This window comes from Serinus canaria, chromosome 25 (genome assembly GCF_022539315.1).
Source record: "Serinus canaria isolate serCan28SL12 chromosome 25, serCan2020, whole genome shotgun sequence".
In the NCBI taxonomy this organism is placed as follows: Eukaryota; Metazoa; Chordata; class Aves; order Passeriformes; family Fringillidae; genus Serinus; species Serinus canaria.
This window is the reverse complement of record NC_066338.1, coordinates 12,986,520-13,008,144: the sequence shown is the minus strand read 5'-3', so window position 1 is coordinate 13,008,144 and position 21,625 is coordinate 12,986,520. Positions and strand designations below refer to the sequence as shown.

Genomic DNA, 21,625 nt, shown 5'->3' with positions numbered 1-21,625 from the left:
CAGGTCCTTTGGTGGCATTTGGGGAGGACGAGACAGAACTGAGACGAGGCTGAGCAGCCTCCAGGGCAGGATTTGGGCAGGATTGGGGCAGGAAGGTGGCACCTGGGTGGCACAGCCTGCGGCTCTGGCACCAAGAACTGAAATAATGAAATAATAAATCAACTTCCCGTTGCCTCAATCAGCTCCATCTGAGAGAAAGATCCTCCCAACTCTGGCACTTTGGAGCTCGCCTGGAGCTGGAGAGTTTTGCTGCCTGGAACGATTCCAGGATGGCAAAAGAAAGGCAGGAAAAGTGGGAGCAAACTCCATCCAGAGTGGGTTCTCCTGCAGTTTGGGGGTGAGGGCCTCACCACCCTCACAGGGAGCAATTTCTTCCCCATATCCACCCAAAATCTCCCTTCTTTCAGTTTTAACCCGTTCCCCCTTTTCTTGTCACTCCAAATCCTTGTAAAATCTTTCCCCGTGTTCCTTGCAGCCCCTTCAAGGTCACCCCAAATCTTCCCTTCCTCAAGGCTGAGCAGCCCCAATTCCCTCAGCTTTCCTCCAAAACTACCCAAGGACCATTTCACTCCTTCTTTGGGCTTCTTTGGGCTTCTTTGGGCTCCTTCCCTCCACTTCTCAGCAGGTCAAACCCTCCAAGGGCCCTAAATCACCCGGAGCCTCCCAGATTTGCATCACTCCAACCTCTGGCTCTGGAGGCATTTGTTGTGTTTTTTGGGGAGCTGCAGCTCCTCCGGACTCACCGGAGCCCAACGTGTCCCTGGCAATAACGTGGGTGTCATCAGGAACATATAATCCACAGCCTGGGTTGCATCACACCCTAATGACACGCCAGGGCCACCTCTGGCAGCTCAGAAATATTTTCTAGAATGAGGAATAAATTCCATAAAGACAAAACACACCCCCCCACGCCAAGTTTCCTCTCTGGAATGCTGAGCTTTTCTAGAGAGAAATCAAAAAATCACTCGTTGACCCTGAAAATGTTTCTGGTTTTTGGTGTTTCCTCACTTTGCTCCGAGTAGGTGGAGCCAGCCAATAATTTTAACAAAAGAGGTGGTGGAAGGAAGGGCGATAGCGATCTCTGCAGTGACTGAGCCCGAGATTATGCGAGGTAAGTGGGCAGTCGGGGCTGGGCTTGGCCGTAAATAAATCAATCATTGCTTCTTTCCAAGAGGAGGACCAGATCCTATATAAAAGTTCTCCCACACCACGTTCCCTCAGTCCCGTTGACTCCTTTCCACTGGTTCGTGCCGTGGGACACGGTAAGAGATTCCACGCTACTGATGGAAGTTGATTTGGCTGACTAGGCTTGGAATGCTGAAGTGGAAATGTGGGGTTAAATGTGGCTTTTGGGTCTCAAAAATTCCTCTTTATTTGCAGTTGTTTTTTGGGGTTTTTTTTCCTACCAGTCCAGGCATCGTGTAACCGCACAGGAAAAGGAGAGAGCTGGGACATGGAAAATCTGGAGTTTGGAGCACCTTGGATTTCTCTGGGCCCAACACCCCACACACACACAATTCCTGAATATTCTTGGAAAACAAACCTTGAGGGAAAGGGAAAGAGTGGGAAACAGAGGAGCAGAAACACAGAGTGGGGCTCTTTCCTCTTTTATCTGGGTGGGGAAGGGGTTTCTTTTAAGCGCTTCATTTCTCGAGGAGCACTTCCCTGAGGAGCATTTCTTGAGGAGCACTTCATTTCTTGGAGGTTTGGACACCAGATCCTGCTGACCTTTTTCTTTCAGAGCGGTCCCTTCCCTCCACAGGAACATCAATTCCCACCCACGAGGATGAGGACGTGGCTGGGGTGGGGATTAAGTGCTAAAGAAGAGCTCAAACTTCAGAGCATCCCTCGGGGACAGACACACATCAAACCCTCCAAGTGCTGCCCTGGAGCTGCCGAAGTTTTGGGCTTTTTTTTCCTCTCCCCTTTCTTTTGCATCTCTGACTTTTCCACAGGCTGTTCCTCTTCCTTCTCCTTCTGGAGGAGAAATGAAACACTGAGCTCCTTTGAAAGAATTGAAGAATTTGAAAGGATTGAAGAATTTCAAAGTACAACGGAGTTATTGTTATGCAAATGACGAGCTGGGTTCTTTCCTGCGGCCAGGGAAGATTAATCCCCGTCCCTGAGCACTGCAGCCCTTTCCCAATTCCCAAACCACATTTGGATGAGGGTAATTCTGGGGTACCACAGCCTCGTGTGCCTCTTGCAGTGACACACCTGCTGCAAGAGGGAATTATTAAGGCGTGATTGTTGTCCTAGATAAAAAAAGGAACAGTTATATCTGGATAAGGAGGTTCTGTGGATGGAAAAAGCTAAAAATTTCACCTGTTTTCAGTTTAATTCATTAATTTGACAATTTTTGCACCAGTCAGAGGCGGCGGAAGGAGCAAAAAGGGAAGAGAAGACAATTCCCTGTTGGAAGGGAATGGGGTGGCCCAGTAGCGCAACATTCCCTCCCTCTGGAAGTGCTCAGGCCTGGATTTTTTGTCTCCTGCAGGACTCCCATCACACAGACCATGGGCTCCCACCAGCAGAAGGGCGACGGCCAAGGGATGTCCCAGCAGTCCGGAGGGTGCCACGGCGGCGGCGGCGGCGGCTGCGGCTGCTGCTGCCATCACGGAGGAGGTGGAGGAGGAGGAGGATGCTGCCACAGCAGCGGTGGAGGAGGATACCAGACCCAGGGATCGTCCTGCCACGGAGGAGGAGGAGGAGGAGGAGGCTGCTGCGGTGGCGGCGGTGGCAGCGGTGGCGGTGGTGGGATCATTTATCAGACTCACATGCCGTTAACCTCCTGTGGAGGTGGAGGAGGAGGAGGTGGAGGAGGAGGAGGAGGCGGCCAGCAGAGCCAAGGATCCATCTGCATTATTGGAGGAGGAGGAGGAGGAGGTGGAGGGGGCTCCGGGCAACAAAGCCAAGGTCCCATCATTATTGGAGGGGGTGGAGGTGGCGGAGGAGGGGGTTCTGACCACCAGAGCCATGTACCCATCTGCATCGGAGGAGGAGGAGGAGGAGGAGGTGGTGGTCAGCAAAGCCAAGGTCCCATCTGCATAGATGGAGGAGGTGGTGGTGGTGGTGGTGGTGGAGGCTCAGGCCAGCAGGGCAAAGGTATCATCATTATTGAAGGTGGCGGTGGTGGTGGTGGAGGTGGCGGTGGTCACCAGGGCCAAGGTCCCATCTGCATTGGAGGGGGAGGAGGAGGAGGTGGTGGTGGTGGGCAACAAAGCCAAGGTCCCATTGTTATTAGTGGAGGAGGTGGTGGTGGTGGAGGCTCAGGGCAGCAAAGCCAAGGGCCCATCTGCATCGGTGGGGGTGGCAAGGGAGGAGGAGGAGGAGGAGGTGGTGGTGGCTCAGGGCAGCAGGGCCAAGGTCCCATCATCATTAGTGGTGGTGGTGGTGGTGGTGGTGGCAAGGGAGGAGGTGGTGGAGGAGGAGGTGGATGTGGTGGTGGCTCAGGGCAGCAGGGCCAAGGTCCCATCATCATTAGTGGTGGTGGTGGTGGTGGTGGTGGCAAGGGAGGAGGAGGTGGAGGTGGTGGTGGATGTGGTGGTGGCTCAGGGCAACAGGGCCAAGGTCCCATCATCATTAGTGGTGGTGGTGGTGGTGGTGGAAAGGGAGGAGGAGGTGGAGGTGGTGGTGGATGCGGTGGTGGCTCAGGGCAGCAGGGCCAAGGTCCCATCATCATTAGCGGTGGTGGTGGTGGTGGTGGTGGTGGCAAGGGAGGAGGAGGTGGAGGTTCAGGGCAGCAGAGCCAAGGTCCCATCTGCATTGGAGGAGGAGGAGGAGGTGGTGGTGGTCAGCAAAGCCAAGGTCCCATCGTTATTAGTGGTGGCGGTGGTGGTGGTGGAGGTGGCGGCTCAAGCCACCAAGGCCAAGGTCCCATCTGCATTGGTGGGGGTGGCATGGGAGGAGGAGGAGGAGGAGGAGGTTCAGGGCACCAGGGTCAAGGTCCCATCATCATTAGTGGTGGTGGAGGAGGAGGAGGAGGAGGTTCAGGGCACCAGGGTCAAGGTCCCATCTGCATTGGAGGTGGCATGGGAGGAGGAGGAGGAGGAGGAGGAGGAGGAGGAGGAGGTGGTGGCTCAGGCCACCAGGGCCAAGGTCCCATCATCATCAGTGGTGGTGGAGGAGGAGGAGGAGGAGGCTCAGGGCAGCAAAGCCATGGCCCCGTGTGCATTGGGGGAGGCAGTGGAGGAGGAGGAGGAGGCTCAGGCCACCAGGGCCAGGGTCCTGTCGTCATCATCGGGGGCGGTGGTGGAGGTGGAGGTGGCTCCTCCAGCTCTGGAGGAATGTCCATGCAGCAGCAGACCCAGCCCATCTGCTGGCCACCGCAGACCAAGCGCAAGTAGTGGCTGCCAGAAGGACTCTGCCACCAAGGAAGCCCAAGATATGAAGATGCCTGACATTTCCTCACCTATTAAATTTAAGATTATTTGCCTTGTTCTCTTCTCCCTTCCCCTGGGAATGTTCTGACCGGAACCTCTGGTGTTGCGTATCCATAACTCCAGCCAGGGCTGTTCCGTGTGCCTGTTCCTGCCCCAGTGTTCAAGTGCTTGCACCAGACAATAAAAGTTGCAGTTCTAGAAAGTTCCGTGCGTGAGTGGTTGGATTTTCCGGCCCCGGTTGCTTTATTTCCATTCCTGGTTTGATTCCAGTGCCGCTGCAATAAAGCTCCAGAGCAAAACTCCACTGAAACCCCACTGGTAGAAGAGATTTTGGATTCACTAAACATTCTCAGGTCATTTTTTAATGTCTCTTGATGATGATGATGATCCTGACTTTTGCCTGTCAGAGAAGGTACCACAGAGCTGATCACTGGGGTCTCTCTACCTCACCAAAATTCTGGCCATGCCCAAGAAAGTTCTGAGCGGGTTCAGAGAGAGAAGACGGCAAAATTCATCTGTGAAAGATTTCAAGGTGTAATTATGGGGTGGGAGAAGATCAGGCCCTTCCTGAGGTGGTGCACCCTTCCAGGTGCTCTCACAAGTGGAAGAAAAATGAAGTTCTCCAACACTTTTCCAGCTGTGAACCCCCAGTGGAATCAGGGACCCCAGCAAGGCCCTTCCAAGGGCTGGGATGCTCAGGCTGGAGCACTTGGGGATTTCCTCATTCCCACAGGGCTAGAACAGCTCCGGGTGTGAGTCTTCAGAGGGAGTTTCCCTGTGGGGAGCGATCTCTTTGATGTGGTCTACTCCAGCAATTAGCAGGGAAAGGGAATTAAACCTCGGAATTGTTCTACGGGAGGAAGGTGACGGACACCTGGAATTGTCCCAGGAGAAAGAGGAGTGACCCACGGCCATAACGGCTTCCCCTGTCCCTCCACCCTCTGCCCTCACCCCCGTGGGGACCTCAGTGAGGCAAACACCTCAAAACACACCCAGATGAGCCCCTCCAGCCAGGGCTACCACTGGAATAGCTGAGTTTCCTGGGATTTTATTATGGGAAGTCATGGAGGGTGCTAAAATTCCAGTGGCTGGGAACTGCACAAACACTGACATCACTGGCACAGAGCAATGCCAGAGTCTGGAGTCCTCGTTCGGGGCGGGTGGGAATGGTGCTGTCAGAAATTCCTGCACCCAGAAATGGCCCAGGAGCAAGTAAACCAAGATCCAAATGACAGAAATTCTCAGGGCCACAGCAGGAGCCACCACACAGCCTCAAATCTTGTTACTTCTTCAGAAATGCCAGAGTCGTCCCCAAAAAGGGCAGGAATTTATGTTTTTGGTCCATATCCATGGAGATGCTGCTGCACAGGGGGGATGTTGGATCTGGTACCCCTCCATCTCATTCACTTGAAGTGGTGGGGCCTGCCTGACCTCGGCTCTCTCCTGAGTGGGGGAATCAAACAAAAATCCCCATCAACGCTTCGCTGCCCTGGTGGGAAATCTCCCACAGCCACGGGGGGATTCCTGTGGTGCCCCAGCAACACCAGTCCCACCCCTGCTCCCCTGGGAATCTCCACTGTGGAATCACAGAATATCCTGAGGTGGAAGGGACCCCCAAGGATCATCAAAGTCCAACTCCCGGCCTTGCACTGACACCCCACCAATCCCCCCTGATCCTCCAGTGTGTTACACTCAATAAAAAGAGGCTCCCCAGCCCCTTCTGGTGTCGGTCACCAGTGGCATCTCCCGGCTGGAGTGGAGGGTGGCAACCTCCAGAATCCTGCTGGAGCCCCAGAAGGAATTCAGCCACGAGAATTCAACCGCGGGAGCTGAGCTCACGTGTGGGACCTGCCGTGGATGCAGGGCAGCCGAGGAAATGATGCACGGGAGAGGCATCGTCCGCATCCAGTGAGTCAGGACAAGTGGGATGGAGGAGGAGAGTCTGTTTGGTAAATAAACCTATCACCATTCCTTTGGATGCCTCACTTCCCACTCAGGAAAAACGGTATAAAAGTTGGTGGATCTCGGGGTGCTTCATTCGCTCAGCTTTGCCCTGAGGTGTCCGTGGTCAGAGCCGAGAAGGGTAAGTCCAGGTCTGCCTGAGGGAGGGATTCTTCTCTTCCTTTCCTGCTTCCAAAATGCAAAAGTTTTGGTGAAAAACATCTGGTGGGTGGCAGTGGAAGGGCAGGGAAGTTGCTGGGATGAATTGAGATCTCTTGTGGATGCCTTGGTCCCACCAGACCAAACAGAACCCGGATCAGCCTGTGCTGCTGAGGGTGGTCTCTCATCAGTATTGAGATGGAGATGGAATGGCTTTGGGGTAAGGAGGTGGGACAACTTTGGGATAAAAATCTTTAAAAGAGGATCCTGGCCACTACAGAGTGGTGTTGGGCTGGACTGGGGTCACAGGCCTTGGGAAATTCTCGTGAGAACTGGTGGCTGCCCTGGAGTAAAAAGCTTTTCCTTGCAGGGTCACTGCTCCAAGATGTGCTCCAGACAAAGCGGGTGCCACGGCTGCGGCTGCTGCTGCTGCTGCCGGGGTAGCCAACAGTCCCAGGGCTCCTCCGGCGGGGGAGGAGGCGGATCCTGCTGCGGTGGAGGATCCTCTGGAGGATCAGCCCAGAAGATCATTATCAGCTCTGGCGGCGGAGGAGGAGGAGGAGGCTCCTCCGGATGCTGCGGAGGGGGATCTGGTGGCGGTTCTTCAAAGAGCATGATGGGAGGTGGAGGAGGAGGAGGAGGAGGATCCTCTGGATGCTGCGGTGGAGGCTCCAGTGGGGGCTCCTCAAAGAGCATGATGGGAGGAGGAGGAGGCGGTGGTGGATCCTCCGGATGCTGCGGTGGAGGATCTGGCGGTGGATCTTCTGGGATGAAGATCATCATGGGAGGTGGAGGTGGTGGAGGTTCTTCTGGATGCTGCGGCGGCGGATCCGGCGGTGGATCTTCAAAGAGCATGATGGGAGGTGGAGGCGGTGGGTGCTGCGGTGGAGGCTCCAGTGGGGGCTCCTCAAAGAGCATGATGGGAGGCGGTGGTGGATCCTCCGGATGCTGCGGCGGCGGATCCGGTGGTGGATCTTCAAAGAGCATGATGGGAGGTGGAGGCGGTGGGTGCTGCGGTGGAGGATCTGGTGGTGGCTCTTCTGGGATGAAGGTCATAATGGGAGGTGGAGGCGGTGGTGGATCCTCCGGATGCTGCGGAGGCGGATCTGGTGGTGGATCTTCAAAGAGCATGATGGGAGGTGGAGGCGGTGGGTGCTGCGGTGGAGGATCTGGTGGTGGCTCTTCTGGGATGAAGGTCATAATGGGAGGTGGAGGTGGTGGAGGTTCTGGATGCTGCGGTGGTGGATCCAGTGGTGGCTCCTCAAAGAGCATGATGGGAGGTGGAGGTGGTGGAGGATCCGGTGGATGCTGTGGTGGAGGATCCGGTGGTGGCAGTGGGGGATCAGCTCAGAAGATCATCATCAGCTCTGGCGGTGGAGGAGGAGGAGGAGGCTCCTCCGGATGCTGTGGAGGGGGATCTGGTGGTGGCTCTTCAGGAGGGAAGATCATCATGGGAGGGGGAGGCGGTGGCGGATCCTCTGGATGCTGCGGTGGCGGATCCGGCGGCGGCTCCTCAGGCCAGACCATCATCATCAGCTCTGGAGGTGGCGGCGGAGGCTCCTCCCAGCAGAAATGTCCTGTTGTCATCCCCATGTCCCACCAGACCAAGCAGAGCTCCCACTGGCCCTGCCAGCAGAAGTAACAGCCCTGGGCTGCTCTGGTTCCCATCAGGAACGGTCGAGTCCTTGCCCTCCCAGTTTTTCCCCAGCACATCCTCGTCCCTTGTGTTCCCTTGGTGCTGCATCCCTGTGCTGTGAACTCCCAGGTGGCTCCTCTGTGCCATAAATGTGACGGGAAATAAAGATTTCTGTGCACGGACAGAACTGGTTTGTGAGGTTGCTTTTCTCCTTTGTCAGTTTGCTTCCCAAAAAATGTGTAAAACATCCAGAACATTCTGCTGGGAAATGTTCTCCAACTTCCAGTGCTGGAGCAGGTGCTCATCAACAGATCTTTCCTATACCCAGCGTAATTTTCCCCTCTTTCACCCTGAACCCATTCCCTGTGTCCTGTCCCTGCAGGTCCTGAGGAAAAGTCCCTCTCCAGCTTCCCTGGAGCCCCTGCAGATCCTGGGGTCTCCACACAACCTCCTCTCCTCCAGGCTGAACGTTCCCACCCCTCCCAGCCTGGCTCCATAGAGGAGGGGCTCCTCTTATCTACTTCATGGCCTCCTCTGGACTTGCTCCAACAATTCCATGCCCTTCTTATTTTGGGGACACCAGAACTGGACACAGCATTCCCAGTGGGGTTTCACCAGAGCAGAAAAACCCTTCCCTCACCATCCTGCCCACTCTCCTTTGGATGCAGCCCAGAGACAGTTGGCTTTCCTCTCAAAGCAGGGAAAACCCTCTCAGAAAGGATTCCCAAAGACCTCTTTGGAACTGGTGGGATTAGTCTCGAGTCCAGTGAACTTTAACTTTAAGCCCAGAGGGTTTTTGTTCACCTCACAAACACACCTGGTAGGGAGGAAACAAAATTAGGAGTTACAGGGATCATCGGCCATGAAACACTTGAGGGATCACGACTGACAGATTCCTGCCTTTTGGAGAAAACTGGAGAGTTCTTCTCCAGGATCACGCCCCACACCGTCAGCATCACTGTGCCTGAGGGAATCTGGTGGGAAAAGGGATCCAGGGTGCTGTAGGATCTGGCCAGGGATTTGTCCTCTCTGTATCAAACACCCACCGAGGTGTTTGCAGTGAGGAGATGAAGAGGCACCACAACCTGCCAGCCCTTCCCGAGGGCCCCAGGACTGCAGGAAAAAGGGCCCAGCAGAGATCACAAAACTGAGAATGTGGCCCTGAAGCGTTTTACATCCTCATTTCCCTTTACCCAACACAGGCATCCAAACTTCTCCCCAACCTGGAGAGGTCGTGGCAGTGCTGACCCTGTGCTCCAGCCACACTTTTCCTACATCTCTGGCAAACAAATCCATGGGCTGCAGGTCCAGTGCTTCCAGGGATCCCACCCTGGGCTCTCCACACTGTGTGATCCGCAGGAGCTCCTCTCACCACCCCTCCAAAAACCTCCATGGCCTTTCCACATCCCTGGGTCAGGACGAGCTGTCCATGCTGGGTGTCCCCCTGTGCCAATGAGCTGCTAATCCTGAGTCTGGCTAATCCAGAGTCCTAATCTGGGCAAGTCCCTACAGGTTGAAGGCACGGAAGGGATCAAGGTGTTGAGATCCTCAGGAGTACAACACCCACACGCCAGAGATGGGAGCCAGAACAGCGGTGACACCTCAGATCTGGAGATGAGAACAGAGATAAGGCCACGGGAGGGACTCCAAAGCTGAATGAAGGAAGCCCCTGCACGTGTGTCCCCACGGCTGGTGGCCCTGTCCCCATCCCAAGGGTGTCGCGTGTGCGTGTTCAAAGTCACGTTCGTGGTGACAGCCGGGACCTGCTGCTGCTGTCACTTGTCCCCACAGCCAAAACCCCTATAAATCTTTCCTCTACTCAGTGTCCCGGGAGGGCGGATGCTGCTGTCAGGCTCCAAACACGCGTGACACAGAGCTGGTGCTGGGACAGCTGGGCTGACAAACTGTCATCCTCCAGCAGGTAACATATCCAGGTGACTCCTCTGCTCAGGTGTGGGTGGGGTGGCCACTAAACACCCTCAGAAATGGATCCTGTTGAGGTAGAGGGGGTGTTTTAATGTCCTAGAGTTCAGGGGTCTCAATGGCCTTCAAGGGTCAGGTCTTGATGGCCTTCAAGTGCAACTTTGAAAACAGAAGGATTCCAAGGTTTTCCCCACTTTGGCCTGGAGACTGAGACCCCTGGAAGCTGGAGCTAAGCACAGACCTCCATGGAAATCCAACAGCTGCTTCCACTTTGGGGTCACAAAAGATGGAGGCAAAAGTCCCCTTTGTCACTGTCACCCTCACAGCATCCTCTGACACAGATCTGGGCAGCTCCAAAGCAGGGAACTCTGTTGGGGTGGCACCTCTGGCCTCTCCCAGCAGGATGGACATGCTCCTTCTCCCCATCTTCCCAGTCTTCAAGGAAATTCTCCAAAATTCTCTGTGACTCTGCTCAAGCACGTCCTTTATCCTTGTCCTTCCATCCCACTCTGGCTTCCAACTCATTCCAGTCCCCATCGCTGGGCATCTGCTCAGTCCCCACTCTGTCCTGGGCACCCAGGGAGCTCCGTCCCAGCAAAAACTCATTGGGGCCCCCCCAAAACAGACCCCGAGATGTCGTTTGCCCCAAAAATTCGGAGCGAGGCTCCCGGAAGGGAATCATTAGGCGGAATTAGCGGCTGGGATACAGAACAGGGCCAATGCGCCTCCTTCGCATCTCCTCTGCTGCAGGTGAGTCAAGGAAGGAGGCAGCTGAGGCCAGGCTCCGTCAATAAATCTCTCAGCATTCCTTAGGGTGTCTCACTTCCCTCGGGAGCGCGGTGCAGCCGGTATAAAAGCTCAGCCATCCCAGGGCTCCTCATTCAACCCACGCCGAGCATCGCGACGTTCCCACCAGCACCGAAGGTAAGCCCGTGGATACGGAAACTTCTGGAACCTCTACGCAGGGAGATCCCTCCACCAGTTTGTCTTTGGGTGTTCTTTGAACCGTGGTGGCTCCAAAACCAACTGGAGGTGCCAACGGAGCTCCCTTCCTTAGACAGGGGCGTTGCAGGTGGAGCCCTGAAAGCTGAACTTTGAGCTGCTGAGTCAGTGTGAGACATCCAGAAGGATCCACACCATTTTTCAGGCGTGTCAGAGCATGTGTGCAAACCTCGGGAAGTGTTCCCAACCTTCCTGCACGCAGAGGGTTCCTGAAACTGTTGTGACCTGCAGAGATCTCCCTGGGATGCCAGGGCAGCTCTCAGGGAGGAAGTTTAAAGTAGGGCTGCAGAAGATGGGACAAGTCCTGGGAACTCTTCCTTCCTGAGCTGGGAAGGCTCAGCTGCGTCTCCAAGGTTCTCCTTTCTGACAGCTCCGTTCCTTGCAGGGTCACTGCTCCAAGATGTGCTCCAGACAAAGCTCCGGTGGCTGCCATGGGATGTCCTCCCAGTCCAGCGGGTGCCACAGCCAAGGCTCCGGTTGCCACGGGGGCGGCTCCTCCAGTTACCAATCCCAAGGCTCCTCCTGCTCCGGGGGCGGAGGGGGCAAAGTCATCATCAGCTCTGGTGGTGGAGGAGGGGGATCCTGCTGCAGTGGGGGCTCCTCTGGATATGGGATGGGAGGGGGATATAGTGGTGGCTCTTCAGGATCAAAGAGCATCATTGGAGAGGGAAGCAGTGGAGGATACTCAGGTTGTGGCATGGGAGGAGGGTACGGTGGTGGATCTTCAGGATCAAAGAGCATCATTGGAGGTGGAGGTTCCTCTGGATGCTGCAGTGGAGGCAGCTACGGGATGGGTGGAGAATACGGTGGTGGCTCTTCAGGATCAAAGACCATCATTGGAGGGGGAAGCAGTGGAGGATACTCAGGTTGTGGCATGGGAGGAGGATATGGTGGTGGCTCTTCAGGATCGAAGAGCATCATTGGAGGGGGAGGTTCCTCTGGATGCTGCAGTGGAGGCAGCTACGGGATGGGTGGAGAATACGGTGGTGGCTCTTCAGGATCAAAGACCATCATTGGAGGGGGAGATTCCTCTGGATACTGTGGTGGAGGATACTCAGGATATGGCATGGGAGGAGGGTACGGTGGTGGCTCTTCAGGAGGGAAGACCATCATTGGAGGTGGAGGCAGTGGTGGATGCTACGGTGGAGGATCCAGCTATGGGATGGGAGGAGGATACGGTGGTGGCTCCTCAGGCCAGACCATCATCATCAGCTCTGGAGGTGGCGGCGGAGGCTCCTCGCAGCAGAAATGTCCCATTGTCATCCCCAGCGTGGTGTCCCACCAGAGCAAGCAGAGCTCCTACTGGCCCTATGGCCAGCAGAAGTAACAGCCCTGGCCAGCTCCAATTCTGAGTCTCTGCCATGGCTCCTCCTTGCCTTCAGCCCTGGCTCTGCTGCCTGGTCCTTCCCAACGTGTCCTCTCCGGTCCCCTGGACGCTGCACCCTCGTGTGAGATCTCCAGGATTGCCCTGCTGTGCCCTGCTCCTGGTGCCGGGGTGCCTTTGATAATGTTCTGCCACTTTTTACACCCAATAAATGTTACAATTGCTCAAACCTGCCCTTTTTTTGGGAGTTCATTTCTTTCTTGCACCACCAACCTGCACTTCATGGTCTTGGGATGTGGAAATGTCTCTGATGAGATGTTTCACTCCAAAGCCACCCGGTTTATTGTCCCAGAGGTTTTGCACCTTCATTTCCACCTGGACTGTGTGAGGGAGGAACAGAAGACCCCAAAATTCGAAGGAACCATAACACCAACACCCTTTGGTGCCTGGGCATGGTGGAGGCCCTCTGTGTCCTCTGAGGTGCCAGCACACAATGTGGACCTGATGGGAGATGTGACCAGGACCACCAGGCTCAGTGAGGAAGAGCAGGGATGGGGGATGGCCCAACAGCAGCTGGTCATGCTCCAGGTGGGCAATAAATCATCCATGACAACATCCACAGCCTTGCCATCCTCCCCTTTCCTGCAGCAAGCTGAGGGAACACCCTCAGGCTGTGCCAGAGGAGGCTCAGGGGGGACACCAGGAGGAATTTCCTCATGGAAGGGTTGTCAGGCCTTGGATGGGGCTGCCCAGGGAGGTTTGGAGTCCCCATCTCTGGAGGTGTCCAAGGAAGGCCTGGAAGGGGCTCTCAGTGCCCTGTCCAGGGACAGGCTGGACTCGATGGTCTGGGATGGCTTTTCCATCCTCAAGGATTTTGGAATTCCATGATCTGTACCTGGAAGGAAGCCTCACCTATAAACCAGCCAACCCAGCCCCAGGCCGGTGGGAATAAAACCAGCATCAAATCCCTCAGGCTGCTCCAAATCTTCCTCCCGGCCTCAAATCCCCCCTCCCCAGGCTTTGCACCCTGTCCTGGCAGCCCCACGCACGGATTGCTGCCCGGGGATGGGGCTTTGGCCAAAAATGGGTTTTTTTGTTGCCACAGCAGAACTTTCCGGAGCCGGTCCAGCCTCCAGGAGCTGCTCTGAGGCCCCGCTGCTCGTTCCAAACGGGAGGAAGGAGATTAAAAAGAAGGAAGGGAGGGATGTGGAGGCATAATCCTTGATTAAAGCGTAATCCAGCCAGGCTGGGTTTGAACATCGGGACATTCACACCTCCGCAAATTCTGCCTTTTTTAAACTCTCTCTCTGAGCACCTCCAACACCCTTGCAAAATTCCCACTTAGGGCATCAATCACTTCGAACATATGCAAATATTTTCCTCGGAAAAAGTTCCCCTTGGAGCCACCCGGGAGGGCTCAGATGGTCACCAGAGCTTTGGGAGCTGTTCCACCCCCCTTGTCCCGCTCTCGCTGCGCATTCTCCTACACCCACACCCCCACCCACCTCTCCCGGGGCTGGGGGCCGGAGGATTCCTGCGTAGCCCAGGGCAGGAATGGGCTCATTAGGCAGAAGTAACAATTACAGCAGCGAAATGAGCGGTGTGAAGGGAGATATGGATCGGGAGTCAAAGCAAACACTGAAATCGCAGTTTGGTAAATAAATCCTTCTCATTCCCGAGGGTGTCTCACTTCCCATACATCTTAAACGCCATATAAATCTTCCCGAGGCTGTTTAAGCTCCTCATTCAGTCGGCTTTTACCTTCTAAATGTGTTTCCGATGGCTGAAGAGGGTAAGTCTCTTTTTTTCCTGGGATTTTGTCGTTTCCTAGTCATGGGATGCGGTTCATTTGATACCTTGGTTCGTGCTGGCAGCAGGACCCCTCTGCTTGAGCCAAATCCTCGGGATTTGGGTGGGCTCCGGCTCCGTTCTGGGTCCAATTCCTGCAGGAAAAGGTGAAATCAAGGAGAGGGTGAAATCAATGAGCAGGGTAAAAACCCAGCTGGGTCTGTGGTGGGGTCGGAACGTGGGGACTGCACAACCTCTGTGGGTTAGAACGTGCGGGGCACATTTTTATATCATTTAAAAACAACCCTGAGCTGGACCTCGGAAAGGCCACGAGCCTCTGTGGCTGGGCCAATCACCTTCTGTAAAAGAATTTTGGGGCTGCAGTAACAGAGGCAGGGTGGAAACTTTGATCCATTGCTCTTGCAACCACTGAGGAACAGAAACGAGGACGATCCTCAGTAATTTTGCAGTTCTGTGGGCACAAAAATGAGTGGGGGGAACCATGGCAGCTTTTAGAGGGGAAAATAATACGTTTCAGATTTTATATTTCAGCTTTTGGATTCTCTGGAAATAGAGGTAGAAAGAGGAAAGCTATCCTAGGAAGAGCCCAGATTTCCTTGGATTTGAAGGATAAGGACTTGGAGCAACCTGCTCTAGCAGAAGGTGTCCATGCCCATGGCAGGGGGTGCCACTGGATGAGCTTTAAGGTCTTTTAAACCCAAACCACCCCACAATTCCATGATTCTCTACCAGCTCCGTTTCAAAGCCTGGAGCTGCCACATTGCCTGGCACCTCCCCACCTGCCTTGGCACCAACACGAAGAAAAACGGTGCAAGTTGGGGGTGTTTTCCTCTTCCAGCTTTATCTCTGGGGGTGTTTTCCTTTCCTCTTCCAGCTTTACCTCTTGGGGTGTTTTCCTTTCCTCTTCCAGCTTTATCTCTGGGGGTGTTTTCCTTTCCTCTTCCAGCTTTATATCTGGGGGTATTTTCCTTTTCTCTTCCAGCTTTATCTCTGGGGGTTTTTCCTTTCCTCTTCCAGCTTCACCACTGTTTTTTTTTTCCTTTCCTCTTCCAGTTTCACCACTGGGTTTTTTTTTCTTTCCTCTTCCTGCTCTACAACTGGGGGTGTTTTCCTTTCCTCTTCGTGCTCTACAACTGGGGGTGTTTTCCTTTCCTCTTCCTGCTCTACAACTGGGGGTGTTTTTCTTTCGTCTTCCAGTTTTACTGCTGGAGGTGTTCTCCTTTCCTCTTCCTGCTCTACAACTGGGGGTGTTTTCCTTTCCTCTTCCAGCTTTACCACTGTCTGCGGCGCAAATGGTCCCGGCGGAACCGGGGCTACAGCCGGGACATCTCCCTGAGCCACAGCGGCTTCTGCTCGGGCGCCTTCACCAACCACCACGGCCGCGCCTCCTTCTCCTGTGGCGGAGACACTTCTGTCACCTACAGCCGGAGACCCTCGGCCTGCCCGCCCCCGCCAGCGCCAGCCCCCTACAGCATCTCAGGGAGGTTCTCGTGTGACGCCGACGGGTCCCTCGTGGTCAGCAGTGGGGACGGTGGGGTCACGTCTGGCTGGGACCCCATAGTGGGGACGGTCCCGGTTTATGGCTCCGGAGTGGGGATGGGGTACGGCGGCGAGGATGTGGGGTCGGTCATGGGCAGCGCAGGGGGAGGCGGAGGATCCGTCTATCACGGAGGGGATTCAGGAGCAGGGGCTGGGTATGGATACTCCGCACCCCTGAGTGACACCCTAAGCACGGGGGGGGTCTCTGAGGGCTCAGGGTACTACGGAGGAGGGTATGGATATGGGACATATGGAACTGGGATGCTCCCTGGGCCAGAGCTCAGCCCTGCGGGCGGGGGATGCGCCCAGGTGGTGCAGCAGAAATGCCCCGTGGTCGTCCCCACCATCAAGAGCCAGCAGTGCAAGCAGAGCACCCACTGGCCCCCCATCCAGAAGAAATGAGTGGCCCAGCAGCCTCTCCCACGTCCCAAAAGTGACCCTGGATGTGCCACAATGGAATTTTCCCACCCCCGACGGTGTCATTACATCGCAGAGCTCCACATTCCTCTCGCTGACAACAGTCCCCCAGGAGCTGCTGGAAAAAGGGGTTTGTGCTGTGGTGATGGGAAAAGGTTCTTTTCTCCATCTCCTCTGGATCACGGGTTGGAAAATAAAACTTCACAGTCTGTGGGTAATTCCAATATTGGGATGATTTCTTTCATTTTTAGCTCCTTCATTCAAAATGCAAATGGGTCCTCAAGGAATCTCCACAACACAAAGGACCTTTTTCATGTGTATTTTACACCCAATTTAAATGTAAATTTCATGTTAATACAATCAAAATACATCACTTTCAACAGCCAGAGAAGTTCAGGTGGTGCCAGACTCTTCCCAGTGGTGTCCAATGACAGGACAAGGATAAACCAAACCCCAATTCCACCCCAGCATGAGGGAGAATTTATTTCCATGGAAGTGGCAGAGCCAAGGGAAGGAATGGGATCTCCCAACCCCACCTGGATGCATCCCTATGCCCCCTGCTTCCCCAGGAGATCTCCCTCCCAACCCCAACTCTTCCAGAATTTTGGGATTCTGCTCTTAACCTGGCTCTTTCTGGAGCTGCTGTTCCCACCCCACGGAGCCCCCACGAGCCTCATGAAGGAGTTCTGCTGATCTTCCAGGGGATTTCCGGCTGATTATTATTTACAGCCTGACCTGGCAGTGAAAGGTTGTTTACCTGGCTCCTGCCCCGGAGATTGCCAGGGATGGCGAAACCCCGAGCACGTAGAACCTCGTGCATGAGGCAACTCCGAGGAGCTCCTTGGCTTCCTCCCCATAACCTGCTCATGGCATTTTTTTGATAGGATCAGGCCCTAAATTAGGCACGGAGAGACGACAGTTCCAGGGCTGGCTGGGACGTGGGGTTTGCCCAATGTTTAATCTCCTCTGGGGTTGTTTGACTCATCCAAATAATTGTCAGGAAGGGGAAAAAAAAAAAAAAAAACCACACGCAGATCTGGGTCCATTTAAAAGTGAGACATGAAATCACATTGTTTGTTTCTCACCATTCTGCTTCCACCCACCTGGGGGGATTTTGACTTTTTCAACTCAATAAAAATCCAGAAAACGTCACCCTGAAACACCAAAGACCCAAATCCTTCGAGCTCTAAACCCGTGTTTGATGCCACGGGATCCTTCACACATAAAGTGTCGTAAGATTATCATGTGGGGACAATTACACAAGATTTTGTCACCAGCCCTGTTAGATTCCATTCTAAAATTAGGCAGCGTTATCATTTATTTTTTTTTTATTTCTATTTCTAAAATCTACCACTTCATTATTGATATTTCTGTGGGTTTCCTTCCTTCATTAAGGCAGAAAAAAAACTCTGAAAGCTCAAATAAATTCCCAGAGAATTCTGCAAAACCAAGCCCAGAGCCTTCAAATATTTGTGTTCATCCAAGTGATTGAAAACCACCTCCAAATTTCAGTCCCTCCCAAAACAGAGAAAACAGAAAACACTTGAAAATCCCATTTCTTACTCCCTGGTTCTGGAGTCTCCTATCAAAGGGCACTCCCCAAGTTTGGATGGTTCAATTTTTAATAAACCCAGGTTTGCGCCCAAGGCTGGACACGAGGAGCCGGAGCTGATCCGCCCTCCCCAGAGCTCAGCTCCAGCCTGAGGCTGGGAGGAGTCCCAGGCTGGGTTTTATCCTTTTGCACAGCGAGGTTTCCTCCCCTCTCCTTGCACAACAGGGACGAGTCATCCTGTGAGGAGCTGAGATAACACAGGAGTCATCCCAAAGCCTGATAACACCTCATCCCCGACTCCGATAAACCAGGACTCATCCCCAACTCTGATAAGCCAGGACTCATCCCCAGCCTGTCTGTGCTTGTCAAACCAAGGCCCCTCTCCCGCAGCTGTTGGTAAACAGGCTGGGCAGTAAACACATCTCTGGCTTCTGGATGAAAGTCTGGATGGCGCCTCTGGATAGAAACTCCAGGAATTGTTTCAGTGATAGCAAACAGGAGCCACCCCTCGGCTTCAAGGCACCTCTGCCCAACAAAACCCACCGCCCCTCGGCCTCGGGGCATCTCTGCCCAGCCAAACCTCGTGGCTCCATGAGGGATTTCAGGTGGGAAGGGAGTGAGAACACATCAGGAGTCCTGTTGGAATTCCACGGTCGGGCCGGGAGCGGGAGGGGAAATGAGAAGCCAGGGGTGTTGCGAAGCCGTGGTTGCATCCAGGATTGCACCACCCCGGTGCTCTGCACCCAGGTGCTCCCATCCTGCCCCAGGGAAGAGCTGGTGGAGCTGGTGGAGCTCAGGATGCGTGGGGAGCTCGGATGTGTGGTCTCTGACCCAGCATTTTACTCACAACTTACTCACGGGTGCAAGGTTTGCACAAGCGGCTTCCGTCGGCGCCGGTTTCCCATCTCTGCTGCAGAGCCTGGCAAATAAAACTGAGTAAAATATGAGAAAAAAATGGAAATCTTCAGAGAAATTCTGTGTAGGGCATCCAGGGGCTGGCCAGGAAAAACGTCAGCAATGAAAATCGGTGGTGACAGTGTCAGTGATGGTGGAATGGCCGTAAAATCTGGTGGGATAGAAACTCCAGGAGAAGATGTCCAAGTAGATGCACACAGGTGGGGAATCACAGAACCATGGAACCATGGAAGCTCAGAATCCCTGATCTCACAATCACAGAACCCTGGAACAGCTGGGGAGCAGGGTTACCTGGAGCAGGTGACACAGGGGCACATCCAGGAGGGTCTGGAGTGACCCCAGACACTCCAGCTGTTCCGGGGCTCCACCATGGGGAGAAATCCTCCCTCATGCTGAGGAAACATCATCACATTTTTGGGAATTCACAGGTAAAAGCCAACACTTCCAGCAACGGCCTGTGCCACCAGCTGGGTTTGCCAGGGTCACCTCCCAGAGCCTCCCACAGTGGCCACAGCCTTCACCATCCAGGTTTTGTTCCTTTGGGAAATGACCCTGCCAGAGAGGGGACCCTCGGCTCAGTTCTGGTACCTGCAGGTGCCTCCTGGGGTAAAAACAACCTTAAAGATGTTTTCCAAGCACATCCAACCAGGACTTTCTAAGAATTCACCATTTTTCAGGGGGGAGAACCTGAGAATGGTGGTTTTTCTCCACAAGAGCCCCAAGATTTTTTTCCTACCAAGACCAGTCGGGGAGGACGGGGCACAGGGACCTCTCCTTCCTGCCAGACTCCAGGCGAGAGGTTTCGGGAGGACAGGAACCCCAAAACTCACCACCTTTGCCACCCGTTTTGCAACCTAAAATTCATCGTGCCGTGAGGGTGAGCCAGCCCGGCCGCCCACACGGTTTTCACTCAGAGCCCGCCAGGGGCAGGGTGCAATTAAAGCTGTGTAAGACGAGGAAGACAATCCAGAGCCTGACAAGTCAATCAAAGAAATCGGGGAGGAAGGAGCTTTTGAAGGTGGTGGGTAATTAGGGGTGGGGCTGTTTTGTAAATACCTTGGTCATTTTTTCCCCCAGGGGGTTATTGCATTTCCAGGAAGGGACTTGGGAACTGTATAAAAGTCCTTGGAGGGAAGAGCAGCTCATTCACTCAGCTCCACTCGTCCTCCAGAGCCTTCAGAGCCCAGGTGAGTGCCTGCTAACCTTTAATTCCAAGGAGAATTCCCTGCACTGAGCTGAGCTTTGCTCTGGGGGCATTTCCCGGGGTTACTGGGAGCCAAATCCTCGCCTCTGTGGCTGAGGCTGTTTTGTGCTCCCAAAAATTAGGACTGCTTATGCTGAGAAGCAAAATTTATTACCTGTAGTTATGTTTGGATCCCTCTGGTGCTTTCCAGCTTCCAAAGGACAAACTGGAAATGAATAAAAGCCAAGAATGGGATTTGGGGATGAATGGGAGACAGCAGGCTGATCTTTCATGAGAAACCTCGGGGTTAAGCTGGGAATTTTAATTGCTTTTATAAGCCTGACTCCTTTAATAAGCTCCTTTGGAAGACATTCAGGAGATGAAAGTATTCAAACTTCTTCCTTGAAGTATTGAAATTTCTTCCTTGAAGAAATTTAGGAAAGGATAAAGAAGGTGGATTTAAACTGTGAGAGGAAGGAGCAGCAGGATCCTCTTCCAGCTCAGCATCCCAGATCTTTTTCCCTCCCTGAAATCCCAGCAATCCTCGGCAGGGGGTTGGGATGTGCACAGAGGATTTTCCTCATGCTCAGGAAATTGGGCCTGGAGGCAGCAGAGGACACGAGGAGGGAGGAAGGCAGAGGAATTTGTCTTTATTGGAAGTGAATTTTTCCAGGGCTTTGCCAGGGCCCCTCAAGGCTACGAGATTTTGGGATTCTTGCCAAGATGCCTCTTGCTGGTGCGGGATGTCCCAGCATCACTCAGAGCATTTGCTCCTCCAGGGGCACCCCGGGATGCAGCCAAGGAAAAGGAGGGAGATGGCTGGAAAAATAGCAGGGAAATGGTTGAAAAAAATAGCAGGGAAATGGCTCAAGACCTACAGGGAAATGGCTAAAAAAAAGCAGGGAAATGGCTCAAGGAGAGCAGGGAAATGGCTCAAGGAAAAACAGGGAAATGGCTCAAAGAAAAGCAGTGAAATGGCTCAAAAAATAGCAGGGAAATGGCTCAAAAAATAGCAGGGAAATGGCTCAAAAAATAGCAGGGAAATTACCCAAAAAATAGCAGGGAAATGGTTCAGGGGAGAGCAGGGAAATTATTTAAAAAATAGCAGGGAAATAACTCAAAAAATAGCAGGGAAATAAATCAAAAAATAGCAGGGAAATTTCTTGACGAAGAAGAGGGAAATGGTTCAGGGGAGAGCAGGGAAATTATTTAAAAAATAGCAGGGAAATGGCTCATGGGGCCCAGCAGAACCAGAGGCCAGGGCAGCTGTGGGGACTCCTGGGGGTGTTCAAATGGTCCAGTCTGATCCAGCACTGCAGGAAAGAAGCCCCAAACTGGGGGAACTGGGCGGGCAGAAAGGCAAATCCTGCTGGGGAACCGTGCCCTCCCTGCCCCTAACGCCGACCTTCTCTCCTCCCCAGCTCCTCAACCTTCTCTCAACCTTCCCAAAGATGTGCTCCCGTGAGAACAGAGGCTGCCACAGCTCCGAGAGCTCCTCCTGCCACGGCGGCAGCTCCTCCTGCCACGACAGCAACCGCTCCTGCCACGGCTCCGAGGGGCTCGTGTGCCACGAGGTGACCCCGGTGCCAGATGTCACCCCCGTGGTGGTGCTGACCCCTCAGTGCCCGGCGGGCACGGGGCAGGTGCCCCTGGCCCAGGTTCCGTGCCAGCAGCAGCAGCAGCAGATCAAGCAGCCGGTGCAGTGGCCGCCGCAGCAGCAGCAGAAGTGAAAAGCTCAGAGCTGCTCCCTGTCCCCTGTCCCTGAGCTTGGACAGGCCCTGCCTCATCCCCGTGGCCCCTTTTTCCCTCCTCCTGACAACCCCAAGTGGCATTAGCGCGGTGG

The 21,625-nt window shown here is 54.2% G+C and overlaps 4 protein-coding genes across 35 annotated transcripts; all 4 read left to right on the top strand.

The window, feature by feature from the left end:
- The first annotated feature begins 1,122 nt into the window (after positions 1 to 1,122).
- Positions 1,123 to 4,588, top strand: LOC108963498 (uncharacterized). 23 transcript variants are annotated; one of them, XM_050984472.1, is made up of 5 exons: positions 1,123 to 1,262; positions 2,498 to 2,625; positions 2,704 to 3,336; positions 3,433 to 3,669; positions 3,754 to 4,588. In XM_050984472.1, the coding sequence occupies exons 3-5, from the start codon at positions 3,052 to 3,054 to the stop codon at positions 4,468 to 4,470; spliced, it is 1,239 nt and encodes a 412-aa protein (XP_050840429.1). In that variant the 5' UTR covers positions 1,123 to 1,262; positions 2,498 to 2,625; positions 2,704 to 3,051; the 3' UTR covers positions 4,471 to 4,588. The 23 variants fall into 23 exon arrangements, with proteins under 23 accessions (XP_050840429.1, XP_050840430.1, XP_050840438.1 ...); XM_050984473.1 differs by having other exon boundaries at positions 2,701 to 3,336; XM_050984481.1 differs by having other exon boundaries at positions 2,498 to 3,336; positions 3,433 to 3,528; positions 3,628 to 3,669.
- Positions 4,589 to 6,359: 1,771 nt separating this feature from the next.
- LOC108963499 (loricrin-like) lies at positions 6,360 to 8,305 on the top strand. Of its 8 annotated transcripts, none has more exons than XM_050984468.1 (4): positions 6,360 to 6,465; positions 6,853 to 7,345; positions 7,622 to 7,664; positions 7,743 to 8,305. In XM_050984468.1, the coding sequence occupies exons 2-4, from the start codon at positions 6,868 to 6,870 to the stop codon at positions 8,122 to 8,124; spliced, it is 903 nt and encodes a 300-aa protein (XP_050840425.1). In that variant the 5' UTR covers positions 6,360 to 6,465; positions 6,853 to 6,867; the 3' UTR covers positions 8,125 to 8,305. The 8 variants fall into 8 exon arrangements, with proteins under 8 accessions (XP_050840425.1, XP_050840424.1, XP_050840422.1 ...); XM_050984467.1 differs by lacking the exon at positions 7,622 to 7,664 and adding an exon at positions 7,478 to 7,520; XM_050984465.1 differs by having other exon boundaries at positions 6,853 to 7,276; positions 7,553 to 8,305.
- A 3,523-nt stretch (positions 8,306 to 11,828) lies between these two features.
- Positions 11,829 to 12,601, top strand: LOC108963497 (loricrin-like). Its single transcript, XM_018924241.3, has one exon. It carries the CDS (start codon positions 11,834 to 11,836, stop codon positions 12,368 to 12,370), a length of 537 nt encoding a protein of 178 aa, XP_018779786.2. The 5' UTR covers positions 11,829 to 11,833; the 3' UTR covers positions 12,371 to 12,601.
- Positions 12,602 to 13,869: 1,268 nt separating this feature from the next.
- On the top strand, positions 13,870 to 16,358 carry LOC108963496 (loricrin-like). Of its 3 annotated transcripts, none has more exons than XM_018924240.3 (2): positions 13,870 to 14,159; positions 15,446 to 16,358. In XM_018924240.3, the coding sequence occupies exons 1-2, from the start codon at positions 14,136 to 14,138 to the stop codon at positions 16,115 to 16,117; spliced, it is 696 nt and encodes a 231-aa protein (XP_018779785.2). In that variant the 5' UTR covers positions 13,870 to 14,135; the 3' UTR covers positions 16,118 to 16,358. The 3 variants fall into 3 exon arrangements, with proteins under 3 accessions (XP_018779785.2, XP_050840453.1, XP_050840452.1); XM_050984496.1 differs by lacking the exon at positions 13,870 to 14,159 and adding an exon at positions 14,309 to 15,315 and having other exon boundaries at positions 15,388 to 16,358; XM_050984495.1 differs by lacking the exon at positions 13,870 to 14,159 and adding an exon at positions 14,309 to 15,351 and having other exon boundaries at positions 15,388 to 16,358.
- The last annotated feature ends 5,267 nt before the right edge of the window (positions 16,359 to 21,625 follow it).